The 11,939-nt window shown below is 38.5% G+C and overlaps 1 protein-coding gene across 1 annotated transcript; it reads right to left on the bottom strand.

The window, feature by feature from the left end:
- Positions 1 to 1,647: 1,647 nt before the first annotated feature.
- Positions 1,648 to 10,602, bottom strand: LOC139708977 (uncharacterized). Its single transcript, XM_071620945.1, has 3 exons — positions 10,104 to 10,602; positions 4,066 to 4,128; positions 1,648 to 2,558 (listed from the first exon to the last, which is right to left on the bottom strand). The coding sequence occupies exons 1-3, from the start codon at positions 10,186 to 10,188 to the stop codon at positions 2,086 to 2,088; spliced, it is 621 nt and encodes a 206-aa protein (XP_071477046.1). The 5' UTR covers positions 10,189 to 10,602; the 3' UTR covers positions 1,648 to 2,085.
- Between the last annotated feature and the right edge of the window lie 1,337 nt (positions 10,603 to 11,939).

The raw sequence follows: 11,939 nt of genomic DNA, 5'->3' as shown, positions 1-11,939 counted from the left end.
TATCAAAAATATTCCATATTTTCTTATTATTTTCTTTGTTTTTTAGGCGCTTTAATCACAAATATCTCAACTAAACGAAAATGGAGTTCGCCTGTTTTGCCATAAAACTCTTCATTTATTCATGTATGTATTCATACATACATGTATGTGTATGTTTATGTGTGTATAGAAAAACATGCATTATAATGTATTACATTAAGCAACTTACGACAGTGAGTTTCAGTATAGATACATATACATTCTTACATGCCCACATTCAACATTTGTGAGGGTTGTCACATCATATACTCCTGCTATAAGACACCAATTTTAATGTGTAGGAAATACAAGTGATTTTCTGTTTGGTAGGTACGAAAACATGTTTATTATTACAAATATTTTTTTTTCAAAATTAGTACCTGTGCCAAATTGACATCATCCAGTGACTGTTCTTGTGTTTGGCATGAGGTACTTTTATTGCTCAGTAGTTTATCAAAAGTACATTATCAAAATGTGTAAAACATGATTACGACATACAGAGTTTAACGACGTAGTCTGGATTATTAAATTACAGCCATGCAAATGACTTCACGTAACACCACACATCTACAAAATGAATAATAGGCCTATAGTGTACAGTGCACTCCCGTTATAACGAATACGCTTATCACGAAATGCTCGTTTCAGCGTTGAATGTCAACGAAGTGAAGATTTACGTCAGATTACTATATCTATGGACATGTACGTATAATTTACTTTACTCTTCGTTTAGATTATAACGAAATTTTGATATAACGGAAGAAAGGAAAAAACTTACTTCGTTATAACGGGAGTTTACTGTACTTAAAAAGATCGGATACATTCGGGAATCCTCGTATCGAAGTGTGTATAGCTTTATCACTAATCTCTATGTAGGTACACACACAGCCGAAGACTCTCGACGGGAGTCGAACCTTTTTGACCAATGAGCGTACACCTAGATAACGCCTCGGTGATCGATATTCGCTGACGAGCAATTCTATTTTAGCAGGCCAGCGCTAATTTTTTTGTTTGTTTATATTATTGTATCCCGATGTATAGCAAATGAAGAACGATTAAATCGGATCACTCTATCTCCTTCACGCTAGGTACCAGGTCTTTAGAATATTATTACTTGAATAAGATATTTTCATTTACTAAGTAAGCCTCAGTTCTTTTGTAACCATCAATATAACCTTGTATATACACACCGTGTGTATATGACCTGGCTGAAAACACACACACACAGACACACACTAATTAGAAAACAAAACACAAAATACCTCATTGCACTCCATTAAACCAGATACTGATGATGTAGAAAATTACTTAGTAGAAATTAGTGATTGTTAGTATGGTGCCCTCATTGAGTAAGTTTTGAAAGCTTGAAGCTCATTTTTCAATTTCTCATGCTGAAAAATTATTTGAGGACGAGGCAAAAATAGGCCTACTTGTCACCAATGCCTTGTCCAATACAAGCTTACCATCACAGACACGGTAATCGTAACTGAGCTGTATGGATATTTAACCGTACAAAACGCTGGAGGTACTTTAAGAGGAATGTCTTGCCTTGACAAACATGATACATAGTAGAAACTGACAGAAGGCAAGAACTAACATGACACAAAAACACATCAAGGCGTTGAGAAACCAAACGTGAGAACGCTTGGACCATTAATTTGATACTGGTACAAGTCCCAAAGTTGATTTATACGATAATGAGGATGAGGAAGATAGGGTCAATAGGCGTAATTAGGCCTATATCGGTGAAAAATGCAACTTACACAAACGTATAAAATGGAATTGTAGTTTGCGAGGTCAATGACATATCGGTGTTAATTCATCATTGTCTAATCATTCTAACTTATAGTAGACATCATCATTTGCTGACCAAGGCGACTGATGAGTGAACAATAGCTCAACACATTAACATAAACATCAACTATTTACATCTGTACAGCCTGGACAATAACAGTATATGAGTTGCAGTGTTGTCAATATTGTGGTATTCAGTCACATTTTTTAATTGCATTTGATTTAAGTCTTTTGCTCATAGTGACAACGAATAATCGGCGGCATGTGATTACGTCACTGATCAGCACCATTCGTCGGGCCTTGAGTTGCGGGGGCGCCCATTTCCACCACCTCGCTGCAGTCGTTCTGCGCCATCTCGTAACTGGGCGGGGCTGCTGTGGGGAAGGCGGCATTCGCACCCGGCGATGCCACAGGGGTTTGAGGAGGAGGGGACGCGGGTGAGTTGGTCTCGTCGGTGACTTCTTTGCAGTAAACGGGAGGCTGCGAATCGTGGACTGACTGCTCATAAGTGGGCGGGGCCTCAAGATGTGGCAACGCCCCTTCCAGATCGGGGTTGGACGTGACCCCTCCTCCTTGCCTTTGCTGGGATCGTCTGCGCTGGATGCTGGCGCTCCGGCGGGCCACCATGCTTCGGATTTTCTGCTGTCGCTTCTTCTCGTACACCTTTTTGAGGCCGACAACACAGAGGAACACACCTAGGACGCCCCCTACGAAGATGAATGTGATTGCCCACCATGGTAACGGGTCTGGAGCGAGAGAAAGAAATAAAATAAGAGAGGAACATTAGTCCATGGGCCAGGCCAGATATTGGTACCATCTGAGGTGGCAAAACCTTTTTGGTGTCATTTTCTTTGTCGGGCATAGATATGCTTATCAAGCTATGATAGCATTTCCAAATGAGTAGCTTAGTCATAATAAATGAATTTTTAACCAATTTGGTCTCATTGTTATATCCCTATACTTCTGAATCGAAACTAACCGCTATACAAAGAAGGGCACTGTCTTCTGTATGTTCCATAGAGCTGTAAAATGCAGCTCTCTGGTATGTTCACAGGTGTTCTGTTGTAAACGCGCTGCGCTTAGTCTTTATTCAAGGCAGCGAAGGGAATATCCAAAGGTTATAATGTCCACAGCGCTTAGTCTTTATTCTAGACGGCGAAGGGAATATCCAAAGCGTATGATACAGTGTATATCCTTTAATCTAAAAACAACAACAACAACAAAAGCAATTCCTCGTGAATTTTACCGTATTTTTCAATTATCTATCATTTTCCGGCGAAAACGCTACGATGAAAGCGCTAATACCACGCCAATGTCGCTTTATTTCCATCCAACAATATAAGATAATGCAAAAACAATGTACCGGTACACTACGATACATTATAATGGATAATATTGTCAATGAGCAGAGTGATTTTTGTTTAAAACTGATGTATTTGTTGATAGGGTAGTATAAAAACAGTATAGATAATCCCTTTTATGAGAAACTTTAGATATGATAACGGTACATTGGTCTAGATAAAGACTAAGTGCACCGCGTGACAGCTGTGGACATCATAACCCTTTGGATATTCCCTTCGCTGCCTTGAATAAAGACTAAGCGCACCGCGTTTACAACAGAACACCTTTGGACATACAGAAGGCAGTGCTCTTCTTTGTATAGCGGTTAGTTTCGATTCAGAAGTATAGGGATATAAAAACGAGACCAAATTGGTTAAAAATTCATTTATCATGACTAAGCTACTCATTTGGAAATGCTATCATAGCTTGATAAGCATATCTATGCCCGACAAACAAACTGACACCAAAAAGGTTGTGCCACCTCAGGTGGTACCAACAACCCATTTTTCGGGTCTTGGCCCATGGACTACATGTAGAATGAGAACAATAAATAAATAAATAAAGATATGAATGGCCCTCGCCGCAATGAATTTCTTGAAAAGGCAGGTTTTAGCAACTGTTACGTCAAGATTCATTTCTCCCCTCCTTTCCCTTTCTTTTGGTTGACCTTTACCCATGACTCCCCAGCTTGGTTGATAAACCAATCGGTAAACACGTCAAGCAGAAAAAAGTTCGTGGTGTTGTTGAAACTGTTTATTGATATTTTCAGTCTTCGTCCGCACGCAAGCTGCCTCTCGATCAACCTAAGGGAAAAACTCTATGGAACTAACCATTATCATCTCGAAGGCAACGGGTAAAACTGAGAATTAACTTGACTGTAGAATTTACTAGTGAGTTCAGATAGACTCTTACCTGCTCCCCGTGTGTGGGCCGCTGCGCTCTGTCTGTGTTCGTCGTAAGATCGTCTTCTTCTTCCTGTTAAAAACGAATAAGAAGCAATGATATATATACAGGTCATAAATAAATGAATTCCTTCAGTTTCGTCCATGTTGTTGTTGTTGTTGTTATCAGCATGATGCATTGATATTAATTTTCTAGCATAGTATAACCTCATGAAAATCGTCATTCATCAAAATTTTGATTGCTTTATTTCTGCCTATGTGTTCATTAGATTATCATTATCAGTCAGTTTTTGCTTATTGATAACGGACTCCTCCACCTGTACACTTAAAGATCTGTAATGATACTTATGTATTATTTCACATGGGATTATGTAATGCGAAATTTTGTTATATTTTCATGACTTGTGAATAATATGTTCGATATTGTTATCCATTCATACATCCAATCATTCATTCATACATCCAACCATTCACATATCATATACCAGTGACAGTCAGACATTCAGACAGTGATACACCCTCCTCGTCATTCATTACTTTGCTTCATGGAGCAACAAACGAATATAATTGGCTATTTATACGTATCCTATAATGCGCTCTTCATTAAGATTGTCTGAACGAAGTCGAAGTGACACCATTTCTGACAAAACGCTTGTACCATGATAACACAAAATGTTAAGAAAAGTGTGTACAGGTATTTAGTTCTAGTATAAAAGTACCACAGTATAGTTCTTGCTGCCACCAAAATTTGCTTTTACATGCATAGTGACAGATGGACAGTTTGACTCCATTATTAGGGGAGGGGGAAGGGAGAGATAATTATTTTGCACCCCAACATGAGGGGTGAAAAGGATTTTTGGACAAAGATGCCGGTCCCGCTATTTGCCTCGTCTGATCAGGATTAACGGACACGGTACCTGCCAAGTTCAACAGCAAAATAATGATCGCTGACGAGGATTACCCACTGGACGAGAACGTCTGTGTTTCTTTGCCATAATCCCTCAATCTCTCGAAAGGAAGAGACATAATACACAACACACGAAGCGGTGATAATGAGTGACTTAGACGTTGATTGTAGCACAAAAAATCTACTAAACAATCACCAGTCGCGTGTTTCAATGGAGTTTTGAGAACGGAAGGACACATAGTGAACGAATGCATTATTCATCAACACCCATCACCCTTCTGTCCACCCACGTTGTCCTATAATTATAGTAATCTATCAGCAGCGCTTTCTGCAGCTTGGTTTTGGAAGGTTATATCTAATGATTATGTTTACATTCTCTCTTATGACTGATAGCTGTGTGATATGCGCTTACTGACGATGATACAGCGAAATGACAGCAACAACTACAAAATCAAAACTAGAACACCAATCTTTGGCAGAGGTCAAAGGGAAATTGAAATGCTAAAGCTGAGTTTGGTGCGGTTGGTAACCATGTTCAGTTGCGATATGCAATAACTTCCTTTTGCATAATAATATGCTCTTTTTCAATTCAATGTTTATTTCATTCTCTTCATTCTCTGTCGGCATTAGAGTTTCTCAAAAACAAGGAACTGATTTGTTAAGACTGCATTGTCTTGAATTGATGTCAAATGGCTCTCTCCAGCATTAAGGGAGAATTATGGGGTTTAATCGGATCGTTGACATGGTTGAATCAAAAATTTGAAACAACCAAAAACAAAAAAGCAAAACAAAACAAAACAAATACATCATCTCCTCAAGTTTTTTTCTTTGAATAAGTAGGTACGTGGGGGGGGGGGGGGGGGTTTACTACCAGGAATGCAATCAGTGCATAATGTTGTGTTTCATATCAATATCAGCCGCTCCAGTATAGTATCGGCCTAACTACCCCCATTCCTATGAGGCTTTATCGAATGTCCTCTACTTGTAGAGCGATTTAACAGTTTTATCGTTCAATTTCCTTCTTGTGTTCTTGGCAGTCTTTTGTCCAGGACTTTGACCATTTCCTGTCTCCATAGTTTCCCACTTAGAGCTATCTATACATCCACCTTTTCCTGAGCACCTCGAATTTCTCGCAAAGAGGCGTCAAAATCCAGCTCAACCTTAACACGAGTTCACCGGGAATGTATATTTGATAATTTCCTGGATGTTTTCATTCTCCTTAATGTAAAGTTCCGGTCGTCGCTAGAAAAGGGACGAACAATCTTTGTTTTTTCTTTTCTTTTTTTAAATTCATTGTCACATTTTGTCTGGAGTACAGACGTTTTGGTTTGTTCTCAAGTTCAGAGATCTGCTTGAGGGAGATGAGTAAATCTCTATCCGAGTCGCCCCCCCCCCCCCCCCCCAACAGCTCCCCCTTAACCCCCCCCCCCCCCTCTCCCATCTTTTAGCATCCCTAAGATAGTAACTATTATGTATGTGATAAATCATTGTACAGTATGTGGGTATAATCATTGGTAGGGCCTATACTGCGGCAGACTCTATGACACTTTTCTTCCTCTAACCAAAGCAATTACATCCGGGCAGGAAAGGGCCAGCTTTCACCGCGTCATGATGATTTTTATCAACAAAATACGAGACTTTTATTTTTATCACATCTCTTGATACAGAATAGCATCAACTATTATAGCATCTCGAGATTGCATAATTGCTTAATGCTGCAGTCGTTAAAAGCAACAATAAAATGTATAGTAATTTGAATTTACGCACCATTTAATGTACACTTAACGGTTTCAATTTCATTGGTGATTTTATGGGTTGTTTGCCATTGTAAATAAATATTGACAAAATTAGAACGTATGCGCGCTCTTCAAATGCTTCCACTGCCCACCCTGCAAATAAGTTCAGACACGCATTTCACGCCTTTTGCGTCATACAGCTTTACTTCGTAATCCCCATTCAATGTTCAAGGCTATACATTGTGAGCATTATTTTTCTAAACCAATTGTGAACCGTCCAACTTTCCCATTTTCATTCAAAAGACTTATTGAAGGTTTGAATGATGTAGGCGTGTCTGCCTTTTTATGTACATGCATGTACAATGTACATGCATGTTGTTTTCATGCTTGTTAACTGAAGTATTCTTCAGGTATAACTTGTTGGCCGGCGACGGAGGGAGCCTTTATCGTTCACTTGGCCGGACGATGGTGGCCAAATTTCGAAGAACGGAAAGTGGATATCCGTAACGGTTGTGTTTTATCAGTTGTGTATTAAGATATAGTACGTTCTGGAAAATCCGGGTGATAACAACAGCAGATTCTAATGTTTTATTTACATCAATTATGTTACCAGCTATGTGATAGTAAAAAAAGCGTAGCATCTTCATCGTAAAATCGTCAGTACTATTCAACTCTCCTCTATGATTATTTGCAATATCACTGCGGCGTCCGTTATTCCTCTGTAATCTTTGTAATGTCATTTCCGTTCTTCCTTGTTGTGGTATAACTCTCACAACTTACAGTTTCTAAACTACAATGTAGAATACCTTTGTTATATGTCACGTTTTGCTTTATCATTATCATTGTTGTTGCTGTTGTTATTGTTGTTGTTGTTTAATTATTAATTTAGGATGCTAGTTATAATCTGTAGGTTTTCTGCGACATTAACTCATTTAAAAGGTACGTTAGCTCCAGTGCGAACGGAACATTTCTCGAAGTTGTTTTTTAAAAAGGTTTTTTTTTGTTTCAGTTTCTTTAATTGCTTATCATCAGACGTCTTCTACAAAAAAAAAAAAAAAAGTTCATTGTCACTTTAAGTTCATGCGAGTGTTACAACATGCCAAACAATTCGTAGGACCCTGTGCGGTTATATCTGACATTTTGTGAAGACGAAAAACATTTAAAAAAGTGAAGTTTCCATTCTATGTTCATTGCCGTTGGAAGTTAAACCGTCGTGTGTGTTTTTTTATTCTACTTTATTCATCATAGCATGAAATCAACTCGAACTTTAAGCACTCAAGCAGAAATGCAGAGGGTGGAGTGGAGAGACAGAGAGAGAAAGTACATGTAAGTAAACGGGGGACCGGCAACATCGAACAAAGGCGTTCCATACGGGACTCCGTTCGATAGCTCTACGGACACCGGTGAAGGCCAGCTTGTATGCGGGTTGGTCAATTATCCCTGGGTCAGTTATTATACTGGGATTAGGGATTTTCAAAGCATAGACTGGTCCATCCACATTTCCGATAATGACATGTTTTTGACAAAGAAAGGTACGGGTGCTCTTGAATTATGCATGGTCGGATATTTACTTTTTATAGTGTAGTATATGCACCATCAAAGGAATAACAAAAGAGCATTAGCTTCAATAACAGCTGAGTGCAAAATGGGGAAAAGTCACACATCTACAGCGAAAGCCCCCGCCCCGGTTTCCCTGCCAATGTTTTCCTTGATATTTATTGATTTTATTCAAATGATTCATGAATTAACCCATTCTGGGTGTAACATGAACAAAAACAAACAAAGAAAACAAAACAAAACAAAAACAAAACAAATAACTCACTAACATAACAAGCACGCACACACACCAATACACCTACACACATACAAATACCAGTGCATACCTACCCATCATGCCCATGTACACTAATGTTTACTGGTTTCAAACTTCTCTATAAATTTATATACGTATCCGATGGGACCTCCCCTACAAACAATCAAAAAGGTAATAATGTAAAAGTCCCTGATCGAAGCACATTCAATGCTAGCTGACAGGGCGCCAAGACATAGTGACGTCATAAACTCCAATGAAAATGGCAAATTGGAATACTCCGCCTCATAGTGGCTCTCCTTCCATTTCTCATTCATTCGTACTTACAGGTACAAGGTAGTACTATGGCATTTTCTTCTCATCCACGGCCTTCCTTCTTCTCCCCCCCCCCCTCTCTCTCTCTCTCTCTCTCTCTCTCTCTCTCTTCCTCTGTCTCATTCTTTTTTGGCTATTTCATTGACAACACTGATGACTTTTGTGGGGGTGAAAACACGAAAAATGAACTTATACCCCTAAATTGTTAAACGTCGCCTAAATATAGCCCATAAGGCGACATTTAACAATTTAGGGTATACAATGTAAGTTCATTTTTGGTCATAATATTTTAGCGTACTGTATGAGTGTATGCGAGTTAGTATATTTCATACTGTGTGTGCATAAGATTCTAACTTAAATGCTTTGATTGTCTACCTCTACTTCTACTTCTACTTCTACTTCTACTTTTACTTCTACTTCTACTTCTACTTCTACTTCTACTTTACTTCTACTTCTACTTCTACTTCTACTTCTACTTCTACTTCTACTTCTACTTCCACTTCCACTTCCACTTCTACTTCCACTTCTACTTTACTTCTACTTCTACTTCTACTTCTACTTCTACTTCTACTTCTACTTCTACTTCTACTTCTACTTCTACTTCTACTTCTACTTCTACTTCTACTTCTACACCTACGCCTATACATGGAGCTTCTCATCAAAGCGTGTACAGGAACTGGATGAAGATACTTACAGACTTTATCATATGCTTGATAGGCCGAATTTCAACCAATGCGGAGTTAATTTCATCAAGAAAGTCTTTTTTTTTTCGGGGCTCCATGCGTAAAAAGAAACAGGGGCCTATCAAAAAATCTTGCACATGTTTACTTCTTATTCAGGTACTCTCTGGTCCAACAGAACGAAACCCGTTTACGTATAAATATTTTGTTACTAAATATCCCCATCTCGGTAGTCAATGATCATACTTTTTCTTAATTCATTTAAGATATCGACTTACATTTTTTCAATCTAAATAGCATGACCCCCTCAAAAACAATTAAAACAGCAACAAAATAAATCCAAACCTCACGGTTTCATCAGTGATTTTACGTGGTATACATGTGATCACATAATGGAGATAATGTACATGTATTTCAGGAGCTGAGGGGATTTAGGCACGAATTTGAATTAGGCTAAATGCAAAACCATAATCCCTTTGGTTCACTATGCCTGTCATCCCATATACAGCTGTATAATACATGGAGATCCTAAAAATGTGCTACACAATTATGGTTCTTTTGAAATTAAGAGGAGTAATAAATAGACGACATATAACTCACTTGATTCGACCGAGCAAACGTTGAGTAACACCACGGCCACAAGGAAGACGATGTGCAGAATGGAATTGAGATAATGGTTCGCCATCTTGTCTCTGTTTTAACTGATCAAACTCTGCTGCGATTTAACTATACTTTCACTTCTCTCTCCGTCCGAAGAATTAATCCAAAATAATCATCTGGTCCCTGTATATGTAATCGTGATGGGAGGATCAGACTCCGCTCTCGTAGGTGAATCTGCAGCGCCTGCCGACGTTTCTCGCTCAGCCTTACCGAAGTGTTGTCTAACGCTGACGGCTACGTCCAGCACAGCCTGGTTTTGTTATGTCAAATTTTATTCTCGCACCAATTTGGCCTGTTTTCTTCCAACTTCCTCTTCTTATCCACTGCCAACTGAACGTGTGTCAGAAAACTGGAGGAAGTCGCCGACTCGTGATGTAACGGTGGCATAGAGTGCAGCGTATATAACAGGGGAATGACAAGGTTGTTATGAACTCACCGGATCTCGTATTTGCTTCGTAATGCTAGCCGAGTCAGACTCACCGACTCTAAATAAAGCTGCTGGCTAGTACACAAAGGAAGCACTGAGCCGCATAGCCTTAACAAAGGACCCGTACCTGGTACTGCACAAGCGCGGAGAGGAAAAAATAGATCAAGAACGAGAGAACTGAGCAGAATAAAGGAACAGACATAGAGTCAACCATATGAATTCAGCCACGAAATGACAGAAATATAAAGAAATTTTTATAAATAGGTAGATCGTGTACAAGGGCGTTTACGCATCTAAGTCCAAAGGTGCATAATACTGCTGGTTTCTCTTTGAAAAAAAGAATGAAAACATTCGGTCAAAAAAAAAAAATAGGTACACTGTATTAGTTGTTAAGATTTAAGGAATCATCCTTGTAACTGTACACGACTATGCGTGTACTAAAAAGAGTTGTGATATCGGTATAGATAAATAATGATTTACATTATAAAGATTACCCGTGTGGTATATAAATATGACTGGATTATTCACACCGCTTAAAGTGACTGGGTTTTGAGCAAAAGCCCTGGGATTCATACCAATTTGGTATAGTCCGCTTCCTTGGCTTTTATTCTCCTTTTTTGTGTGTGTTTTTGTCTAATAAAATATTTACAGAGTGGATCGTCATATATATAATATATGAATATATATATATATATATATATATATATATATATATATATATATATGTATATATACAGGCATGTTCGTGCGCATATATGTTTGTTTAGAGAGAGAGAGAGAGAGAGAGAGAGAGAGAGAGAGAGAGAGAGAGAAGGAAAGTGGGGGAGAGCAATATCTGCGGCTGCTCTTTTACCTATACATTTACACCACATCCTCAGGTGTTTTGCAATTTTTTGTGTCAATTTACCACTTTCACTTTTTGGTCAGTTCTTTTACTTTAATTTCGCATAGATATACTCACAAACCCACTCGCACATGGGTATATATCTATCTGTCTGCCTATACATATATATATATATACATATATATATATTATATATATAATATATATATATATATATATATTATATATATATATATATATACAAATATCATCTCTTTCTTCTCCCTCCTCCTCCTCCTCCTCCTTTTCCTCACCTTCTTCTTCCTCCTCCTCCTCTTCTCCTTCATGCTTCATGTACGTACCTGAATGTTGTACATAAACGGAAAAGCCATTGTGGTATATACTGAGATGGCATAAGGAAGATATATTATCATCCTTCGCACACACAAAAGTGCAGTCACACATGTATATAACACAAACGCAATCACAGAAAACAGGCAACCGACAGCCTTCTGGAACTTGGTAC

This window comes from Diadema antillarum, unplaced genomic scaffold (assembly GCF_040938485.1).
Source record: "Diadema antillarum isolate AM-2024a unplaced genomic scaffold, OU_Dant_1.0 seq00001392_RagTag, whole genome shotgun sequence".
Classification (NCBI taxonomy): Eukaryota; Metazoa; Echinodermata; class Echinoidea; order Diadematoida; family Diadematidae; genus Diadema; species Diadema antillarum.
This window is presented reverse-complemented; position numbering and strand designations above follow the sequence as displayed.

Bases quoted from the DNA above. Each gene is read 5' to 3' on its own strand.
- LOC139708977 (XM_071620945.1), bottom strand. From the start codon at position 10,188: ATGGCGAACCATTATCTCAATTCCATTCTGCACATCGTCTTCCTTGTG. The intron at 4,129-10,103 runs GTGAGTTATATG...CGTTTTTAACAG, and splicing joins CGTTTGCTCGGTCGAATCAA to GAAGAAGAAGACGATCTTAC. The intron at 2,559-4,065 runs GTAAGAGTCTAT...CTCTCGCTCCAG, and splicing joins GGCCCACACACGGGGAGCAG to ACCCGTTACCATGGTGGGCA.